At 33.4% G+C, this 23,860-nt stretch overlaps 1 protein-coding gene across 5 annotated transcripts in view; it reads right to left on the bottom strand.

Moving 5' to 3' along the window:
* The window catches only part of RAP1GDS1 (Rap1 GTPase-GDP dissociation stimulator 1), a 157,441-nt gene that overhangs the window by 111,564 nt on the left and 22,017 nt on the right, over window positions 1-23,860 (bottom strand). For all 5 annotated transcript variants that reach the window (XR_008506558.2, XM_045880717.3, XM_045880720.3 and 2 more), the window contains exon 2: window positions 17,775-17,882. Coding sequence is in view for 4 of the 5 variants with exons in the window: in XM_045880717.3 (XP_045736673.1) it covers window positions 17,775-17,882 (108 nt within the window). In the remaining variant the exon portion in view is untranslated. The remainder of the gene's footprint in view (window positions 1-17,774; window positions 17,883-23,860) is intronic.

The raw sequence follows: 23,860 nt of genomic DNA, 5'->3' as shown, positions 1-23,860 counted from the left end.
TTAACTATGGGAAGAGAAAATTACATGCATCTAAAATGAAGTCACCTCACAGAACATTGTGGGCTAAAACCTAGACTTTGAATCTATACCTTTTTAAAAAAACCATTACTCTGCCTCTTGGAGCTTCATTTTGGGATTCATCCCAATGAATATTAAAAAATAGGTCATGGAAAACCTCAGTTAATATCAATTATAGATTCTTGTGTGGAAAGTTCTAATACTAATGGCATCATTCTTCACTAGTAGTTATCCCAAAAACGTAGTATTATTGCCACACAATCCATTTTGATACTTCAGTAGAATATATATTCCACTTGTGATGGTTACTTTCATGTGTCAACTTGGCTGGGCCATGGTGCCCAGCTATTTGTTCAAACACTATTCTGAATGTTTCTGTGAGGGTGTTTTTGGATGAGACTGACATTTAGATGTGTAGAGTGTGAGTAAAGCAAATTGCCCTCCATAATGTGGCTAGACCTTATCCAAACAGATAAAGACCTGAATAAAACAAGATTGACCTCCTTAACCCTTTCTCCCCATTCCCCCATCATACACGCCCCCTGATCCCAGCAAGAGGAAATTTTGCCAACAGACCACCTTCAGATTTGAACAGCAGTATCAGCTCTTCTCTGGGTTGCTATCCTCCCAACCCACCCTACAGATTTTAGATTTGTCAGTCTTCATAATCAAGTGAGCCAATTTCTTAAAATAAGTATCTCTCTCACCCCTGCACATGCACATATATATGTATAGGTACACACACACACACACACACACACACACCCTATTGGCTCTATTTCTCTTGAGAACCTTAATATACCTCTGCCCCTAGATCATTTTATCCTCTTAAACAAATACTTCGAAATAAGAACACATACATGCCATACTGAGAGTAGGAAAAAATATTCTCAACCTTTGCTCTATTATTTTTTATCAACATACTGCTGTCTCTTTGTCATCATACAAGGGCCAACTGAGGAAGTAAGAAATATGATAGTTATCTCTAAATATAAAAGATCTGTTAGGGAGGAAACATATTGTTTGTTTATCCAGGAGCTAGAAGTAGGACCAATGAGTGGCAATGGCAAGGATAAAGATTAAGGATCAATATTAAAAAGTATTTTCTAGTCTTAAGGCTATCAGGAAGGAAGGAAGGAGGGAAGGAAAGAAGGAAGGAAAAGAAAAAAGGAAAGAAAAGAAAAAGAAAGGAAAAGAAAAGAAAGATTTTCTTTAAAAGATTGGGGCTCTTCATTAAGCCTGAGTAACTATTTGCTAAGGGAAAACCATGCTATTGCTATTTGCTAAGGTAAAACCACGAATAAATCCTTCCTTTGCCCTAAAAATAGTTAGCCAAACAGGTCTGCAAATATCATAGTAGAATACACTAAAGAATTGTTCCCAACCTTAAATACAATCTTCTATGTCCTCACTGCTTTCTATTATTATTTACCATTCTCTTCCATCTATTGTCCCCCTCCTCTGACTTCTCTCTACCTTATCTTTCTCCCCATTCTAATTTCATCATCCCCTGTTTAACTGTTTTTAAGAATACAGAAATGAGGGGTGCCTAGATGGCGCAGTCGGTTAAGCATCTGACTATTGGTTTCCACTCAGGTGGTGACCTCCAGGTTGTGAGATCGAGCCTGGCGTAGGACTCCATGCTCAGCATGGAGTCTGCTTATGATTCTCTCTCCTCCTTCTTGCCCCTCCCACTTCTGGTCTCTAAAATAAAAAATAAAAATAAAAAAAATAAAGAAATGAAAAATATCCAAGAAGAAAGCAAATACTTTAGATAAAAGGTCTCTCTCTGTCACAATTGTACCTTTCTATATATATATATTTTTTTTTTTTTTCTTACTAAATTTTCCTCCTCTCCTTTCTTTAGATGTGTAAGTAAATTCTGTGGTCTTAGAAATGATAGACTGAATCTTACTTTCCTATTTGACAAACAGTTGCTTTTAATTTTCTCTTTATTTTCCTATTTACACAATAACAAGTATACACTCATATAAAAAAAAGTCTTTGACAAAATTCCACAAATTTTTCTTCAAATGTCTATCACAAAATTCATAATTAAATTCCTCTACACCGTATGGCAGTATCTTATTTATAGATTATACCAAATAAGAGACTGGGTGAACACTGATATGGCCTTTGATTCATCCTAGACATTCTTTTCAACCCCACTGAAAAGATATTGTCCACATTAGAACCTTGTTACTTAAGTGTGATCCATAGATTACCACATTGGCATCCACTGGGCCTTATTAAAAATGCAAATTGTTGGGCCCCACATAAAACTAATGAATCAGAATCTTTGAGGATAGAACCCAAGTATTTGTGTTTTAACAATCCTTCCAAATAATTTTTATGTACCTAAAGTTTGAGAAGCATCAGTTTAAAACAGTGATGTCCAATGGAAATATAATGCGAGCCACATAAATAATTTAAAGTTTTCTAGCAGCCACAATTAGAAAAGGTAAAAAGAGGGGCGCCTGGGTGGCTCAGTCGGTTGAGCAGCTGCCTTCGGTTCAGGTCATGATCCCAGGGTCCTGGGATCAAGCCCCGCACTGGGCTTCCTGCTCAGTGGGGAGCCTATTTCTCCCTCTCCCTCTGCCTGCCACTCTGCCTACTTTTGCTCTTTCTCTATCAAATAAATAAACAAAATCTTAAAAAAAAAAAAAAAAAGGAGAGGTAAAAAGAAACACAAAATTAAGTTTAATAAGCATTTTATTTATATAAAATATTATCATTTCAATATGTAATCAACACAAAAATGGAGTCATTTTACTTTTTTTTTTTTAAGGACTGTCTCTGAGGTTATAAATCATCTCAATTTCAACTAGTCCCCTTTCAAGTACTCAAAAGCCACACGGGGTCAATAGCTACTTTATGGATAGCCCAGGTCTAGAATTGGGTTCTTAATAGTGCATTTTCTGAGTTCTGTTTTAACATTTGTGTTAAGGTAGACATAGTTGGACCCGAGCCGAAGGCAGATGCTTAACCATCTGAGCCACCCAGGTGCCCCTAAAAAGTATTTCTTAATTTGGGATCTTTTCCATTTCTTGCCTGTGAAATCCTGGAGTTTTGCTATCAGCAGCTTTGTAGTTTGAGAAACAAAGAAATCATAGCTAAATATTTAAAAGAATGAATATATCTGGAAATCCTTGCTCTCAAAAAAAGTCACTCATCAAAGGTGTAGTTTTTTTCAGTGTTTGAATTTTTTAAACATTTTATCTGTATATTTGCATCAAATATTTCTTTATGAGCAAAGTGTATGTTTTACCTACTTAAAATGTCTAAAAGTTAGCTACATTTGTTTATCTATACATGATTATTAAGTGCATTTAATATTGATAATTTAATGAAAAGTATTCCTTGCCCGATGGATGCATACATTTTTTAAAGAACAAGCAGAATCATATAATATGAAATGCTATGTAAAGTTTCCATGTAAAAATTTATGTCTAATGCTGTTAAAATCCTATGCTTTAATCAGGTAGTGAATCAATCAAGTTTTAAAGAGAAAAAAAAAAAGTGTGGTTAATGAACCAAAAGCATCAGCATGCATACTATTAGAGTCATTCACAGCACAACACAGTATAAATTAGTTCATTCTGTTTCATATAAAATAACTACTTCTTGTCTTCTAAAACAAACAAAAACCAATTCAATTAACAATTGAAGAACTGATTTTTTTAAAAGTTGAATTTTCATATAATATTGCTTTTAGTTCATTTTATGATTATTCCCTTTTGATTTGACATAGCTATCTTAACTTTTTTTAAGGTTACTAAATAGATATACTCCCACCAGACACTGAACATACCTCTATTACAGCACTTACAAAAAATTATAATTTTACATTTACTTATCAATCTCTATCCCAAAATAATGAGCTTCTGAGGGCAGGAACTAAATTTCTGCCATTATGAGGAGATATCACAATGTTTGCAACATACTAAATAAAACTCAGTGCTGAATATATGAATGAATGAGACCTGAAGATGAGGAGATGTGCAAAGTATGACTGTATAAAATGTTCCAAATCTAACTTTAAACTAAATAGTTAATATTTAACCAAAGCAGTATGACATATCATGGCAGTATGAACTTAACATATTCAAATACTTTACAAATATTCTAATGGGTCCACCTACATTCAATACGTGTACTTCTTCTTTTACTTTAGACATGAATCACTGATGTGCAGGATCATGAATGTCACACAGTATTCTCTACTACTGCTCCAACAGCCCTGTATAACTACAGAGAAAAAAAAATTGTTTGTTCTACCTAAATGTGCTAGCTTTCTTAAATCTCAAAGAGTTAATACAATGCATTGCTTGTTTTTTAAGTGGTAGTGAAACAGCCCAAATTTCCAAGTGAATGTATCTGTCAACAGAAGGCTCTGAACACTATTAGCTTCTATTAAAAACTTAGAGAATAAAGATGTGCTGTATTATATAGCCCATTATACGACTATTACGCTAGAAAATTATATCTAAACTCTACCTTACTAAAAACACAAAATATTGATATTTCCTTAGTTGTTAGTGATTTGTTATGAGAGTAAAATGACCATAAGCCACACACAGTTAAAAATATGGCATCTAATACTTTTGGCCTTCATCAAGATCTAGTTGTACAGCAAACAGAAAATAATGTAGTATCTTTTATTCAGATAAGAAGATACATTACTGACTTACCATGCATTTCTCCAACTAGAATCACTCCTTTTTAATGAGCTTCTAAAAAGTATTTTTTTTTAAAGAAAAATTTTTTTTTTATAGATTTTATTTATTCATTGAGACACAGAGATACAGAGAGAGAGAGCACAAGCAGGGGGAAAGATTTCTTAATTTGGGATCTTTTCCATTTCTTGGCTATTCTTCCCTTACCTTGACAACTTCAAACAAAGAATTAATCTTTTACTCTCTATTTTGTTTTTAATGTTATGACTATTTTTTCCAATTTAACAATTTTGCAGTTGGTCATTAATATTCACATACATTCATAACTCAAAAAATGTAAACTGCAGTAATAAATGAGTCACAATGAAAAATGAAATAACTTTGCTTTTATTTATTAACTTGGTATAAAACATATTCCCATGGTGTGATTCTCTTCCAGTTTTAACAAAATGGATAAGCTACAGTTTTATGGGAAGTAAGATTTATACAAAATCAAACTTCAAAAAGAATTTTCTTCAACTGCCTACTTTTCTGGCTGGTGTTTCTTCTCCTAAGGCCAAATGTTAGAAACTTTTAGAAATAATCTTTAAGGGTAAGTATTTAAAACATTTTTTTTTTAATTTATAAAAGAATTTATACGCCTATTTCATTATTCCATTAAATCTTAAAATACCAAAATTCACATGACATTAAAAACTCACTAAGAGGAATCCATGTAAAAGTACATTAAAGCAAGAAAAATCATAAGTAATAAAGTTCACACTTTCAGGGTTGAGTAATCTAAACATAAAAAATGAATAGCTAAATTTATAGCTATGGACATAATTCAAAGGCTGATATGATATAACCTTGCAATTGTAAACAGTTTTCCTGTACTAAAAGTAATGCTTTGATACATTATATCAATAAGAGAAAGAATAAAAACCATATGGTCATTTCAAAAGATTCAGAAAAAGCATCTGACAAAGTACAATATCCACTCATGATAAAAACACTCAACAGGGTAGGTCTAGAGGGAACACACCTCAATATAATAAAGGCCATATATGAAAAACCCACAGCTAACATCATATTCAACAGGGAAAAATTGAGAGCTTTCCCCCTAAGGTCAGGAACAAGATAACAATGTCCACTCTCACCACTTTTATTCAACATAGCACTGGAAGTCCTACCCACAGCAATCAGAAATCATAAAGAAATAAAAGGCATCCAAATTGGTAAGGAAGAAGTAAAACTTAAACTATTTTCAGATAACATGATACTATATATAGAAAACCTAAAAGACTCCACATCAAAAAACTACTAGAATAAACAAATTCAGTAAAGTTTTAGGATACAGAATCAATGTACAGAAATCTGTTATATTACTATACACTAAAAATGAAGCAGAAGAAAGTAAAATTAAGAAAATAATCCCACTTACAATTACACCCAAAACAGTAAAATATCCATTACTAAACTTAAGAGGTGAAAGATCTGTACTCAAAACTAGAAAACATTGATGAAAGAAACTCAAGACAAAGCAAAGAAATAGAAAAACATTCTATGCTCACGGATTGGAAAAAACTAATATTGTTAAAATGTCTATACTACCCAAACCAATCTACAGATTTAATGTAATCCCTATCAAAATACCAAAAGTATTTTTCACAGAACTAGAACAAACAACCTTTAAATTTGTATGGAACCACAAAAGACCCCGAATAGCCAAAGCAATTAATCTTTGACAAAAGAGGCAAGACTATCCAATGGGAAAGAGTCTCTTCAACAAATGGTGTTGGGAAAACTGGACATCTACATGCAAAAGAATGAAACTGGACCACTTTCTTATACCATACCCAAAAATAAACTCAAAATTGGTTAAAGACCTACATGTGTGACCTGAAACTATAAGAATCCTGGAAGACAACATGATGCATTTCTCTGACATCAGCCATAGAACATTTTTCTACATATGTCTCCTGAGGCAAGGGAAACAAAAGCAAAATAAACTACCGGGACCACATCAAAATAAGAACTGCACAGCAAGGGAAACAACCAACAAAACTAAAAGACAACCTACTGAAGAAGATATTTGCAAATGACATATCTGATTAGGAGTTAGTATCCAAAATATTTAAAGAACTTAGACAACTCAACACCAAAAAAACCAGCAAAAACCAAATAATTCAATTAAAAAATGGACAGAAGACACGAACAGACATTTCTCCAAAGAAGATGTACTGATGGCCAACAGGCACATGCAAGGATGCACTACATCATTCATCATCAGGGAAATGCAAATCAAACCCACAATGAGATATCACCTCACACCTGTCAAAATGGCTAAAATCAAAAACTCAAGAAACAACGCATTCCAAGGATGTGGAGAAAAAGGAACCCTCATGCACTGTTGGTGGGAACGCAAACTGGTGCAGCCACTGTGGAAAACAATATGGAGGTTCCTCAAAAAGTTAAAAATAGAACTATTCTAGAATCCAATAATTGCACTACTGGGTATTTATCCCCAAAATACAAAAACACTAATTCAAAGGGATACATGCACCCCCCTATGTTTATTGTAGCATTATTTACAATAGCCAAATTAAGGAAGCAGCCCAAATGTCCATCGAAAAATGAATGGATAAAGATGTGGTGTACGTACACACACACACACACACACACACACTATGGAATATTATTCATCCATAAAAAGGAATGAAATCTAGCCATTTGCAACAACACGGATGGAGCTAGTATATAATGCTAAAGCAAAATAAGTCAGTCAGAGAAAGACAAATACCATATGATTTCACTCATATGTGAAATTTAAAAAAAAACAAATGAGCCAAGAAAAAAAGAGAGAGAGAGAGAGAAACAGAAATAGACTCAACTACAGAGAACAAACTGATGGTCACCAAAGGGAAGGTGGGTCAAATAGGGTGAGGGGGATTAAAGAGCACACTTATCATGATGAGCACTGAGTAATGTGCAGAATTTTTGAGTTGCAATATTGTATACCTGAAACTAATATAATACTGTATGTTAACTGGAATTAAAATTAAAAACTTAATAAAAAAAATTGTATGACACCCCTAAAAAAAGTGATGCTTTACGGTCTGTAGTTTTGAAAACTTGGGGGGCTATATAGTACTAAATTGATAAATGTTTATCAGACCATTTAATAATACTTATTCTAAAATATATAACTCATATTGTTAATTTTAATTATTCTTTAGGTACTAATTCTTATTAGGTAAGTATTTGTCCCTGAATATACAAAGGAAGAAACTTCCTTTGTATATTATACTGAACCTCCTAGTTTTACTGAACCTCCTAGTTTACTAAATGGCCTTCATTCTGAGATTGTAAAACTATGTTGCACTTCCCATTCTTTTTTTTTAAGATAATTTGTTTTTTTTCTTTTCTTTTTTTTATTATGTTAATCACCATACATTACATCATTAGTTTTTGATGTAGTGTTCCATGATTCATTGTTTGCGTATAACACCCAGTGCTCCATTCAGTACGTGCCCTCTTTAATACCCATCACCAGGCTAACCCATCCCCCCACCCCCCTTTTAATAGAGAATTTTTTAAAAGATTTTATTCTGGGGGCGCCTGGGTAGCTCAGTTGTTAAGCGTCTGCCTTTGGCTCAGGTCATGAGCCAGGGTCCTGGGATGGAAGCTCCATATCGGGCTCCCTGCTCAGAGGGAAGCCTGCTTCTCCCTCTCCCACTTCCCGTTTGTGCTCCCTCTCTCGTTGTGTCTCTGTCAAATAAATAAATAAAATCTTAAAAAAAAAAGATAAAAAGAAAAACTTCCTCAAGTAATAATGCTCCCAACAAATAATTTTATTATAAATAAACTTTAAAGTAATAGATACTTACTATTTTTAATATTAATTGATTAGGCTAAAAGTTTGTTTTAAAGGTAACCACTCTTGATTTTCACAAAAATCATTCTTGAATTAAGACTGTTTTCTTAATAAGAAAAAAACCTTTTACATTATTCAAGAGTTGTTATACTGAATGATGAAGCATTAGAAGGACCACCATTATTAGAAGAAATTAAAGTAAGATATCATTCACATCATTGTTATTTACTATTTTGCTGGAAGTTCAAGTCAATACAATAAGTCAGCTATAATTACAAGGGAAAGAGGAAGCAAAAATGTCACTTTGCAGATGTTCTGACTGCAAAACCCAAAAGAACTAAAGTTTTATTTTAACAACTAAGTGGATTCAGAAGGTAGCTGAACACAAATAAAAATATAAAAATCAACACAGATTTCAAATTGATCTCTAACAATAACCACTTAGAAGTTATAGTGGGAAAAACTCCATTTGCAACAACCAAAAAATGTAAAATACGTAGGAATATTTAAAATGAGATATGTATGGAAAGCATGAACCAAACTACATCTGAGACACAAAAGGACTTAAATAAGATATAATCTGTGTTCTTAGATTTACAGAAAAAACGCTGAGAAGTTTTCAATTCTTTCCAAATTAATTTATAGCTTATTTCAATTCCTATAGGAATTTTCAGGAATGTGAAAATGCATTTCCACAATTTCTGTGATATACTAAACCCACGAAAATAAAACTGTTTAACAGATTTTTTAAAGAGAAATTTCCTCCATAAAGCTAATATAATTAAAATAGCATGGTTAGAACACAATAGACAAATAGATTAATGGAACAGAATAAAATTCCAAAGCTGGCCCAATTACATTAAATTAAGCAATTATTATATGTTAAAAGGAGCATTATCAACCAATAGGGAGTAGATTAAACAATACATGGTGTTGAGAAAATTGTTTAGAAAAAAATAAAATTAGATCACCTTACACTATATATCAAATAAATTATTAAACATAAATAAATCAATTATAAGAAGAAGAATACGTATATTTTATAAAGAAGTTTCCATTAGGAAAAATGATTCATTAAATTTTTATTATTTCACAAAAGATCTCATTTACAGATTTCAGTGTCTACATAATGGTGAAACTCTAATCTTTGTTTTACAATGCCAAATGGCTACTCCACAAATCTGAAATTACAAGAGATAAAAATGAAAGCAATTAAACCATGTAAGGTAGCTTTCTAGAGGAAACATAACCATCATGGACTATCAAATTCTACAGAGGTAAAAAAGACTATGATACTGACCACACCTTTAATATCAGGTTCAAACATCTATAATCACAGCAAAGACACTGTTACAGATTAATCAGTACAGATTAATATAGATTAATCAATCTATTACTATAAGCTATTTTCCTTTAAATATCAAACTATACCTTTCTGTTGAGAATATATAATTTTTAATCAGATACTAGTATTATTAATTCATTTGTAAATCACTGTATCAATCAAAAGTCCAATTTATATGCCACATATTCTTTAACACATTCAAAACATATTGGGATAGTGTTTAATTGATTAGAGAAGCCAGTTACACAAAACAAACAAGCAAAGGGGAAAAAAGAGGGGGAAGGCAAACCAAGAAACAGACTCTCAACTATAGTGGATAGGGGCGCCTGCGTGGCTCAGTTGTTAAGCGTCTGCCTTCGGCTCAGGTCATGATCCCAGGGTCTGGATCCAGCCCCGCATCGGGCTCCCTGCTCTGCGGGAAGCCTGCTTCTCTCTGTCCCACTCCCCCTCTTGTGTTCCTGCTTTCGCTCTCTCTCTCTCTCTGTCAAATGAATAAATAAAGTCTTAAAAAAAAAAACCCAACTATAGAGAATAAACTGATGTTACCAGAGGGGAGGTGGGAGGAAGGATGTGTTATATAGGTGATAAGGATTAAGGAGGGCACTTGTGATGAGCACCCGAGTGTTGTATGGAAGTGCTGAATCACTCTCTTGTACACCTGAAACTAATATTACACTGTATGTTAACTAATTAGAATTTAAATAGAAACTTAAAAAAAAAAAAAAAAGCCTGTTACATCAATCAAGTATATGGCCACAGAAAATCCACAGCTACCTGTCCAGGTAGAGTTACATACAATCCTATCCTGTTGAAAAAGAATGTCAAGAAAACAACCCCCAACACTTCTCTCTCAACAATAACTTAAAAGTGTAGTCCTTAGTGATAGTAAGTCAGCACTGGTACTATAAATATTGAGGACAGATCTTCTTAAGTATATTTTTGGCACAGAGCATCATTTCAAATCACATTTCTCTTACATATTTTACTCTCTCTTAGGAACATGAGAAGTTTTTCAAATTTAGCAAACTTAAGAAGCAAAATGGTAACATTTATAGCTAATGTTAGAAAACCAGATCCTCGGGCGCCTGGGTGGCTCAGATGGTTAAGCGTCTGCCTTCGGCTCAGGTCATGATCCCAGGGTCCTGGGATCGAGTCCCGCATCGGGCTTCCTGCTCCTTGGGAGCCTGCTTCTCCCTCTGTTTCTGTCTCTCATGAATAAATAAATAAAATCTTAAAAAAAAAGAAAAGAAAAGAAAACCAGATCCTCTGCCAATGTTTTAATCACAAAGTACAAATACCAATGGAAGCTTATCTCCCTCTGCAGACTGCACATAACAAGAGCTTTTTTGCTCCTTATGAAGTATAGCTTAAAAGCACATCAGAGGGCAAACACCAACGAGTATCACAGTTACATCTTGCTTCTGCTATTAATCTCATGGCCTGTGACAGATTTCAAGATGGTCCTTCTCATTCTTCCAATCAGATTCAAGCCTTTCCACGATCCCTTTCTACAACTCCTGAATACCAATATATTTGGATATACACTGTTCTCTTTCTGCGCTTGACTAAATGCACAGAACATATCTTGGGACCTATATGCTTTCTCTTCCTTAGAATCTAACCCTTGAACAATGAACTTAAGTTCACTATTTTAAATGTCTTCTTTTAAATGTCCTTTCCTACATTGAATTACCCAATTGGATTTTATTGATGACATGCATTTTCCATCATATTATACTGGGTGGCCCAACTCTTAAACCTACTTCAATCAGCCACAACCCACATTCAAGAAACAATGGCCTATATAGCTGTAATAGAAATCAAGTATTTGTAAATATCTTATAAAATTTTAAAAATGAGATTCAATATGTAATCAATATTTTTCAAAACTGTTAATGAGATAGTTTATATATTTTTTGGTACTAAGTCCCTGAAATCTACAGTGTGCCTAAATTCAGACTAGCCTCACTTCAAATGTTCAATAGCCATGTCAGATCATGAATACTGGACAGCATGAGTTTAGAAGATTTCTGTGGAAGACTAATGAGTATAGTGTTCCCTGGGTTTTTCCATGTTTAATGTTTTTTTATAGCCTTGATACCGAGCAGGCTGGCTCAGTATAAAATTCCTATTTCTTGATTTTTTAAAAAATACTGTTCCATTATTGAATTGCTTTGTATATTGCCACTGAGAAGTCTGATGCCAATCTGATCTTCTTTCCTTTTTAAAATAACTTCATCTTTTTGAATGGAGACCCTAAGGATTTTTCCTTTGTACTTATTTTTACTTTTTTTTATTGTCACCAAGTGATGAATTTATTTGTGAAAGAAAAAGCTGTTCTTCTGTTTTTCACTTAGACACAAATAAATGCATAAGCAAGAGTTTTACTAGACTAAGTCTCTGAGTTGCCCATTACAGGTCAATTTTTGCAAGTACATGGCTGCCTCTTTCACATCATGTAAGATTCTGGTCTTTCTTTTCTTCAGAAAAGTTCTTAGTTTTAAATATTAGCTCTGTTTCATTGTTTTGTTTTTCTCCTTTAGGGCTCCAATTGTGTGTATACTGGATCTTTTCCCTATCTTACACATCAATCATTTTCTCTCTGATCCTTTATTTTGTCTTCATTCTTTTGCCTGTTTTCCTCAATGCTCCATAATAAATTTTCAGTAACCTCTATTCTTTCCTGTTGTCTCATAATCTAGTTTTAATTTCTAAAATGATTCTTTTTCTTCAACTTCTTCTAGTCAACTCTTCTTTTACATCACCCTGGTATTTATCCACTTCTGTTTCAAGTATCTGAAACTCTTACTTGAGGATTTTTTTTCTTTTCATATATGCAAAGGCTTAAAGATATTTAATTTAGGTTGTGGTGTTCTGTTACTGATAACTGCTTTATGGTTGGTTTAGGAAGAAAACTTTTAATAGCTAAAATGTTGGTTCTTATATTTTGCTTTATTCACTATAGCAATTTGTATGTTTATCATCTGCAATCTAAGACCATATCTTAGTATTTTCCATGCTAGGACTTTTTCTTAAGGCAATTTTATTAACTATGTACACTTGGGCTCCTGGTTCAACCAACTTTCCTCTCGTCTTTTCCATGTAGTTTCTGCAGTCTCAATGAATTCTATCACGGGCTCTGACGCTAAGTAGGCTACATTTTGATATTTATTTCTCTCCCTAATAATTTGAAGGTCTTAGAGTCTGTCTTCTAGTTATGCTTAAGGGGTAGGTTATGTTAATTGGTTTTACTTTATCTCTTTGATGATCTGTATAAGTTTTTAGAGAATGTGTGGAGAAACTGAGATTTAGGTAGCTGCCATTATTCAATGGCAATCCAGGATTCTCAATTACTCAAGAATTGTCAATGGCTTTTTAGTTGACCATTTTCTCTACTTTAGTCTCCTCTATTCTACAAACACTATCTTTACTTAGTAAAAACTGAACTTTTGATAATTTATGATTAGCACCACTAATAAGCTCTCATGGACAATGGACACAATAACTAGAAGAGTCACACGATGGAAAAATACATAAAGGAGGTTAAAACATAATGAATTCAGCTTGCAAAAGAAATATATCACTTCTATGGTGCATTTGATAACTTAGGGTAAAAAGTAAAATCAAGATATTACCATGAAAGAAGTAAAATAATTTTTTGTTTCCACTAAAACAGCAGTAATCTTTCATGTCCAGTGATTTCAGATTTAATATGGCTATTGACAAACAGTTGATAGGGGCGCCTGGGTGGCTCAATCATTGAGCGTCTGCCTTCGGCTCAGGTCATGGTCCCAGGGTCCTGGGATCGAGCCCCGCATCAGGCCCTCTGCTCTGCGGGAAGCCTGCTTCTCCCTCTCCCACTCCCCCTGCTTGTGTTCCCTCTTTCGCTGTGTATCTGTGTCAAATAAATAAATAAAATCTTAAAAAAAAAAGAAAACAAAAACAGTTGATAACAAGTTTCAAAGTCCCTTACTTAAGAAATAATTTGGGTATTCAAAAGTAAGTCAATTCAGAAATACTGAAGGCACAAAACAGACTAAAAGCAAATGACAACAGTAGGTTCTGTTAGAGAAGATTCATAGAGTAATCTACATTAGCGTCTTCTATACATAATCTGGTGTGTTTAGGATTATAGCTTCAGAAGGGAGCCAAAAATCAATATAATGAATAAAAAAAAGAACAAAGGCTAAGAAAGAACGTAAGAATTGATATTGCGTTAGGAGTGTGGACTAGAGACTAAATACTTTTTTCTTTAAAGTAAACTGGGTTGTTCTACAGAAAATAAACAATTCTGGGACTCTTGTAGGAAATAGGAATTGTCATTAAGCTATTAATTAAAAAAAGTTAGAGCACAAAGGTACATGAGGCAATGAGACAGAGGAAAACAGCTTAATCCTTTAGGACAAGAATTGAAAGCTGTGTTGGTGATCATGCTGGCATTGTTTTGTGGTTCCCTCAGCAACAGAACATGGTCCCCATGCTCTTATAATGGAATAGAATTTTTTATTATGAATGGACTGTTAATTTTTCTTGTCTGTGGGCTTTTGATTTATGCTAGTAGTTTGCCTTACAAGGGGATTTAGATGTCATATTCTCTAATGACAATTCCTGTCCTAATGTTTAGGGATAAAAACACAGCCTATTGTTTTAAATTTTCAAATAAGCATGGAACAGAGTAACCATACTATAATAAGCATTTACAGAGAATCTTCTATGCTCTGAATCAAAAGAGGTAAGAGTGAACAGAATCTGATTTCTTAGAGGGTAGCTTTCAAATATTTACTAAAAACATTTTAAAACTGAGATCTAAAGTATTTATATGAATGAATGAATGCTTCTATTATTTAGATCAGAGATTTACACAAAATGCTTAAGCAAAATGTTTTCCATAAAACCTAGTAAGTATTAAAATTATCTAACACTTGTCTCTTAAGATTCTGACATATATACTATATTTAATGTTACTCAAAAAAAATTTAAGAAAGAAAACCACTCTGAAGTCATACATCAATTTCAGATTATGGTAATTTTTTATGTATAATTCAAATATACTAAATTTCCAGTGTAAAAATTTTAAAAAGCATAATTTCTTTCCTCTCAGATTTGTCCTTTCCAATGACAGGTTAGTAGATTGTAAAATAAAATTTTAAGTTTAGATTTCTATTACACACATTACCATTTTATACTTGTACAGAATGGAGAAATCATTGTTTCTTGATCAGGTTCAATTCTGGTACAAGCAGTGATATTTTTAGCTAAAACACCCGATACTAAGGAAGAATTATGACACTAGAAGGTCTCTGCAAAAAAAAGCCAGTACAGATTTACTTAAGTTAAATGTTTTATAATTTTACCTTTAAGAGGGTAAAAGTAGCAATGGATCAATCACTTCAAGGAAGAACAACTGTAGAAAATAAACATCTTACTAGTATTTTTTTTTTTTACTTTTGTTTAAAAGCCATGTGCTAATTTTTAAAAAATGTATCAATAAAATATCTATAAGATAAGTCTAATTCAAGAAAAAAGGTTTATATATCATTCTCATCTTTAATAATATAATTTGAGACTATTTTAAAGAAAAAGCAAAAATTTAAGACACAATATTAAAACCTATCTTTTGGAAACATTTTCACATCTTACAAACTCAGCGAAAAGCCACACTTTACTCAGAATGTAATTTTTTATTTTATAGACTAACAGTTCAAATCCAAATCTAGACTCTGCCAGAGCCAGGCAAGTAACCTTATAGTGTCTGTTTCTTTTTCCTTTACACGGTGATGATAACACCTCTTCATGGGACTAAAGGAAAGTTTAAATTAGATAACAGATATATCCCCAACTCCGGTGCTGAGTACATAATAAGCACTCAGTCAATGACAGATAATCATTCTTAAGTTAAACATTGAACATCTGCATGAACTTCCTCTTCCTGTGTCAAATTCTTTTGTGTCAATAGTCTTAGATATGAGGACACTTGAATTTTGTTACGGATTCTTAAAAAGACATATTCCTTTTGCTCCCTTCTTGGGGAGTCAATAGTTCAATTGGTAGAGTTTGTTGTTTTTATTGACACCTTGTGGCTATTTGGCCTTAACACTTTATAATATACATTTCAAGGCTATTTTCAATAAATAGGTTCAATGAGTAAGTCTGTAATGGATCTGAAATTTAATCCAACAGTTATATACTTCTATTTCTTAAATCTATTCTTTAAAAAGTTATAAACTTTGGCTTCCTTTTTTCATTTCTTTTCTTCAACTTCAGTTCTCTATCAGTCTTTCCAAGAGAGGGCTGAGCAACCCTCGACATATAACCAAGAACACTGCCTTCATATCCTTCAGTTTCTGAAGAAATGGTCCATTTAGAAAATTCTTTTTTCTAACAAAGAAAAAACCAGGCCATTAAAAACAAAAGAAGAGTATAATAAAACAACTCTTCCAAAAAAATGAACTTGAGATATTCAATTTAGACTAATTACATGATTATGTAAATCTGTCTATACAGGCATATAAAACTCAGGTCATCACATGGTTCTTTCTAGTCTTCTAGACCCATGCTATACAAAAGAACTTTCTGTGATCATGGAAATGACTTAATATCTGTGATCCTCAAGAAGGCAGTTACTAGCCAAATATGGCTATTGAAAAGTAAGACTAAGGGCTCACATTTAAATTAAATTAAATTATTAAATTTAAACAGTCACATACATCTACTACAATGGACAGTACAGCCTTAGACACTCTCCTTTCCTGTTCTTTCTCTTTACCATGGTGAACCTTATTCAGATGCTCTTACTGAACTCCTTGTTTCAAACCTCTGTCATCTCTAAGATTGAACTTGACAGAGTTACAATCTCAAAAGCAAAGAGAATTACTGAAAAAGAATTTTCCAAGCTAGTTTTAAAATGTGCTTTTTGATGAAGAGTACCACATTCAATTATTTTATATTTTCTAAGCACAGTTCACTAAGAAATGAAAAATAAAATAAAAAAGAAATAACACACACATCTGAGTGCTTGAAATTAAAACTCTAACAATATATACTTTCTCCTAAATTCTTTGTCAGCTACATAATTAATCCCAGAATAAGATAATGGTACAATTAAAAACAAGTACAGCACAAACCATAGCACAACAAAGCAGAACCAAGGGAACAGATAAAAATCATTCTGTACCCGTCTATTCTCTGTGATAATACAAAAATTAATGAATGGAAATATGATGGATCAAATGCAACAATCCAGTGTGTTAGCCAGTGAAGAGTTGTATAATTTTTTTTCTGAGCTGTATAATTTTTATCACAAGCATTATTCACCACAGCATCAAAGATCAAGTCTTACCTCAGTTTTAAGGGATTTCTGAATGACTGCTTATGGCTCTTTCCAATTAAATCTAAGCACAAGCATTATTTATATTTCATAAACATTACTTTAAAGTGAAATTATTAAAACGGTGACCATAAGATCTCAGAAAAAAATTCGAGGTGTTTTAAGCTCCCCTCTGTTTCTCCTCCACAGTCTCCCCACATATACACACACGCAGTCTTTTTCAAAGAACAAATGTAGGTGTTAAGAAGGAAAACAACTATGGTGCTTATCTGTTAGGAATGAAAGAATGGCCTCTCTCTGGGGCTGGAATTAATGCCATCACCACCAATCAATTCCTCCTTTCTTCTGCCTATCAACTTGGCTTTCAGTACCTCCAGGGTGGGCAGGTGGGGTGGGAGGGTGGAGCATGTAAAACAACCTCAGTATTCTGGGATAGGATTCAAAAGAATTCAAGTTATGGGAATGCAAGTTATGTGCTAAACTACATACCAATTTCTGAATGACTGCTGATTTAATTTTTTTGTTTGGCATTTGAAACATAATGAAACTTACTATTTTGAGCCAACGCTTGAAGTAGACAATCCAAACATCCTTCTAAACTATCCTCAGTTCTGTCAACAGCTGTTAACTTCAACTTCTTCAAGGTATCACTGAGATTATCTGTTTATAGAAAGAAGAGAAATAAGAACTCTAACATATGATCATCATGTTTCATGATGGTTAACACTAACAGGCATTACTGTGAATTAACTTCCACATACATTACAAAATGGCAATGGCCTGTACCATTACAAATTTTTTAAATAAAATGTATCCATTTAACTCAGATATTAAATATTCATTCTGTATACGTGAGATACCAGGAATATTCAGGAATAATACAGATTGTCACAGAACATCTTTTTCAGGATTCAGGATTCTTACACCATATTTAGCTTGTTTAGGAAACCAGCCATGATTAATTGAAAAAAAAACTGAATGTCCCCAAAAAATTACATTGCTTTGCAAATAATATTTTGTTTCATTTTTGGCTTCCTCTGCTGCATTTTAAAGACATAAAATGAAAATGAAGGTTTAGAAAAGTTTCAAAATAATATGACTTAAAATAATACAAAGCTGATGATTATAAAACCTACTTCAACACTGCCATTTGAAAAACCCTTCAAATCAAAATACTGCTATAAGCCTTAACATGTACATTTTGGATTATAAAGCCGTGCTCTCGTCCTAAGTTATATATGGATTCCCCTATTCCACAGATTGTCAAAATTTCTTTACATATTAAAAATTCAGGGCTTTTATTTACATCAATTATTTCTATTGACATTTAAAAACTAAAAATTAAAACAGAATTTTTAAGATTCATTTTGGTAATTCACTTGACCCTAACAGTTATAAAATTATTTGTTAACAGTAATATTTAAAAATAATATATTCCAAAAACAAAAAACTCATTAAAAATAGTATTTTTCTACATTTTTACAAATCTCCATAATGTCTGCCTTAATAGAAAATAACTGGATTTTCCTATCTGCTTCTGTATTCAGTCTTCTATAATTTGTTGTTTGGGTTAAGTAGATGAAGAAAATTCAGCCTTACACACATAGTTGAAAAACAGGAGAGTATTTTAATAGCCTTTTCAGATAACTGTGGATATTCTTTGACGCCATACCAAAACTTGACAAGTGGTAGTTTTTTGAAGGTTGGTTGCCATAAGAAATCTGAAACAATATTAATAAATGCTTCCAACTCTCACATTCATATCCACTGATCTCTTACACTTTGAATCTTTCATGGATATAAGATATTTATCATCAATGCCCTGGTCATTAAAAGAAATTAGGTCATGGATTTATGCCTATCTTCCAAATACTGACATATTTCATTGTCCTATTTCAAAATATAACATTCGTTAGTATCACCCACTAATCTTACTAAAAGACTCTCATAAGTACTGGGGAAATTTCAAGCTGAAGGCATACAAGTTTCCCAAAATTCTAATTTTCTCTTACAAACGTCAATTTTATTACCAGCAATAAATATTGTCAGTTGTTTTCCTTAAATGATAAATTAACTTCATTCATTTATGAGAAAATATCTGCCAAATATGAAAAACCAGTTTGTCAGTTCTTTCAAATAAAAAATGTTTTTCCATGAAAAAAAAGTACGTTGGTCAGCTCATAAACAACTGCACAAGTGCTTTTATTCCAAACAGGCATCAGACTTTGTAATGCAACTGAAGTGTTTTATATGTACCTCCCATCTCATTACAAAGAATATTTTTAAAATGTGTACACAGATATTGAGATTTTTAAAAATTTTTTTTTTTGCTTCATCATGGGCATTCTTTTTTTTTTTTTTTTTAAAGATTTTATTTATTTATTTGACAGAGAGAGACACAGCAAGAGAAAGGGAACACAAGCAGGAGGAGTGGGAGAGGGAGAAGCAGGCTTCCCGCCGAGCAGGGAGCCCGATGCGGGGCTCGATCCCAGGACCCTGGGATCACGACCTGAGCCAAAGGGAGACGCTTAACAACTGAGCCATCCAGGCGCCCCCATCATGGGCATTCTTAAGTGAAACTGGTATTTTTTTCTATTTCAAGTATGTTACGGTGAAGAATACTACTAGTACAATTTAGTACTACTACAGCTCTGATTCACACATACTAAAGCACTTTCAGTTTTTTACCCACAATTGCTTTTGTATCATTGTTAAGGCAAATGTCAACAAAGTGAAAAAGACAAATAATGTCTTGATAGTATTATGCAAATAGTATTGAGCTTATAGACACCTTACATTTTAATAGACTTCTGTACATTGCCAGGTCATGACAATTCTAAAAATATGATGAAATCCCCTATTATAAAGTGAGAGATAATTACTTTCCATGCCAACCCAAGAAAAAGGAGACTTAAAATTTTACATCAAATAATACTAAAATGCTCTAGGGACATGTAGTACAACCTGACTAATCTAGTAAACCTAAACCTATACTTTATAAAAAAATCCCAGGTTATCATTCTCATCCAAGTTTAATATTTATTTTCTTAAGAAGAACTAATAAGCAGTTTTGAGAAATTGATTTTTATTCTAAAGAAAAAGTATATTTGGGGCGCCTGGGTGGCTCAGTTGGTTAAGCGACTGCCTTCGGCTCAGGTCATGATCCTGGAGTCCCTGGATCAAGTCCCGCATCGGGCTCCCTGCTCGGCAGGGAGTCTGCTTCTCCCTCTGACCCTCCCCCCTCTCATGTGTTCTCTCTCATTCTCTCTCTCTCAAATAAATAAATAAATAATCTTTTAAAAAATTAAAAAAAAAAAAGAAAAAGTATATTTGTATGTATCTCTTCGATAAGTAAAAAGAAGTTATAGGAGTGCCTGGGTGGCTCAGTTGTTGAGCAACTGCCTTCGGCTCAGGTCATGATCCTGGAGTCACGGAAGTTGTAGGGCATTATAACTCAGATATTCTTATTCAAACTTAAGTGCATATTAAGTTTATTTTCCTGAAATAAAGTATGAATAATGTATAATATCTAAGTTCGTATTATTAAAAGTAATAAATGTAATTATCCCAACACTGGGGAAAAAAATAAGACTTATGTTAGTCAAATTACAGCAATCCATCAAAACTATCAGTCAACAAGTAATAAAAAGCAGTTAAGACTCATTTAGTACTACCTATATTGGCATCTGGGTCTTTTTAAATTCTTTCCTTCCCTTCATCCCATCCCCAAAGTGCCTTACCTGACATCCCCTTCTGATCGAGTCTCAGTATGGATGTTACCAGTCCAGAGGCCATCTTTGCCCATTTTATCTAAGTCTCCTCTTCCTTAACCCCCCAGGATCATTTTCACTGTATACATCCTTCATAGCACTATTCACAACTTTTAATTATATTTTTTATTTAATTGTTAATATACCTCCCCCACTATATTTTATGGGGCATCTTGTTAATTACAGTCATTGCATGGAGTCCAGTAAATATTTGTTAAATTAACTGAGTGAACGAAGGAATGAGTTCCTTCTTTGCACAAAGCTGTCTAGTTACCATCCTTTGTATCACACACTTAAGAGCCAAAGTGTGCCAATAGCAAAGGGAAGGTAAATGTGACCTGTTAAGCACCTACTATGTACTCCATATAATTTAAAGTATAAATACAGTGTCTTACATTTTAAGATACGAAGAGATCAATGAAGACAGTTTAAGTATTTAAGAATATAAAATATATAGCTAAAAACTACATAGATTATCCCATTTTAAAAAGATTTCTTATTAGTAAAAAAGCATTCAGTCTCTCCATGGGAATAATTACATGCCTATTAATGATGCGAGATCTTCTTAGGGAAGTTCATTAAATTCTACATCCAGAGACAACCAAAGCTGTCAAACAGAATTACTACAAATTTATTATGATTTTAAGCATTTTAAATGAATGAACAGGTTAGCACTGAAAGAAATAAAGTGTTAGAATGTTTCATATCCTGATTAGAATACTGATTACATGAATATATAGTACATTTTCCAAAGTTCATCAAACTGACCATTTAAAATCTGTGCATTTTAGGGGCGCCTGGGTGGCTCAGTCGTTAAGCATCTGCCTTTGGCTCAGGTCATGATCCCAGGGTCCTGGGATCGAGTCCCACATTGGGCTCCCTGCTCCTCGGGAAGCCTGCTTCTCCCTCTCCCACTCCCCCTGCTTGTGTTCCCTCTCTCGCCGTCTCTCTGTCAAATAAATAAATGAAATCTTAAAAAATAAAATAAAATAAAATCTGTGCATTTTAGCTTATGTGAATTGTACCTCAATTTTATTTTATTTATTTATTTGACAGAGAGAGACGGCGAGAGAGGGAACACAAGCAGGGGGAGTGGGAGAGGGAGAAGCAGGCTTCCCGCGGAGCAGGGAGCCCAATGTGGGACTCGATCCCAGGACCCTGGGATCATGACCTGAGCCAAAGGCAGATGCTTAACGACTGAGCCACCCAGGTGCCCCTGTACCTCAATTTTAAAAGAGCATATTGGAGAATAAAATGATTGGGGTGAGAACCCCTTTACCACTGGCCTCAAGCTTCCTTATGGAGAAATTTCCACTATAGTACACTTCTGGTCACTTCCGCCTCCTCCCTTGGCAATTGCCCACCACCATCTCCATTCTCTCTCTTGGAACGGAGTAATGTATCTGACTAATAAATTGAGAAAGAAGAACTGGCTATGCATAACTCAGTCCCTTCTGGGTTCCTGATCTTTTAGAAGGGCAAGAACTTCCTGTTCTTCCATACCTTTGGCTGTCCAGCTACACATCTTGTCCATTGACAAGATTAGCAAATATATCTAATTCAGCCATAAAGTATTAGCAGTTCCTTTGTGACTATATAAATAAGCCCTTTCCTTCACCAATTTTTAAGCAGTTATTTTGAATTCCATCAGAGAACTCATTTGCTTAGGTCTCCAGTGATTCTGAACTTGGATAAGGAACAGAGGATACTATTTCTAGACTCCCTCAAACCATGACAGTACATCTCAGCAGTGAATTCTTACCATTAAGACATTGAAACTGTTTTAATGGAAAATTTCTCAGCTTCTGGTTGGTGGTGGGGGACAGTAAGTCAAGAATGATAATTTTCATGGGAGGTTCTACTACTAAGAAGTGTTAATAACCAAAATAAATTTTTTTCTTAAAAGAATAATTTCTTTCCTATATGACAGCAGATGGTCTAGCTTGTCTTGTGAAAGAAAATATACCATTTTCAAAGAGTTAAGCAAAGTTGACTTTGTCATTAATTCTGCATCTCCTACTTCTAACCACTTTATCGCTCTTAAAACCACAACCTAACCAATTCTTCTTAAACTCTATCAAAATTACTATGGCAAATATCTTAAATGATATCTTGACAAATCCAATGGATTTGTCTCAATCCTCTTATTCAGTATCTTTGCAGCAATAGACTCTTTCTTTTTTGGTACACTTTCTACTGATTTCATAACACCAGTCTCTGAACATTTGTTCTCGGTCTTCTTCTTCTCTCTCTACCCCTTCAATGTTAGTGTGACCTTGGTTTCACCTTTTCTGTATTTTTCATTTTGCTAGTTTTATTGTCTTAAGTTCATAAAACTCTTTTAGCTTATTTCTACTGTCAGATGGGAAATTCTTGTAGAATAGGAACTTCTAAGATACTCACACTGCCCTCTATAGTGGAAACTTACCAAATCCTGAAAATCTACCTTACTGAGTTACTTGCATCTTTTATTGTAAATTATGGTACAAATTGCCATGATTAATATTTTTATTAAGATGCGCTACACTAAAAACAATGACATTTCACTATAAGTTTTTTTCTCATTCTAATTATTTCAGAAATCAGATAAAAACTTTATGAGCAGTCCCTATTTATTAATTCTTAAATGGCATTAAAGTCTATTTTAGTTTGAACCAGAAACACTGTAGTCTAACTTGTCACATTTGATTAGAGGGTCAAGAGTCTGACAGATGATCTTTACAACTACAATATTAAGCCATCATGGATAAAAGCAAGATTAGTTTGTAAAATTTTATTTCACACAATGCCCCAAACCTTTTCACTTAAGAGTTCAAGAATTATTTTACTGTTTTATAGCTATCAAATATAGCTTTAGCATATAACATG

The sequence above is a fragment of the Mirounga angustirostris genome, unplaced genomic scaffold, assembly GCF_029215605.1.
Source record: "Mirounga angustirostris isolate CCGP_5_RB_7025 unplaced genomic scaffold, mMirAng1.0.hap1 SCAF_2, whole genome shotgun sequence".
Taxonomy (NCBI): domain Eukaryota; kingdom Metazoa; phylum Chordata; class Mammalia; order Carnivora; family Phocidae; genus Mirounga; species Mirounga angustirostris.
The sequence above is the reverse complement of the archived record's forward strand: the minus strand, read 5'-3'. Positions and strand labels throughout refer to the sequence as shown.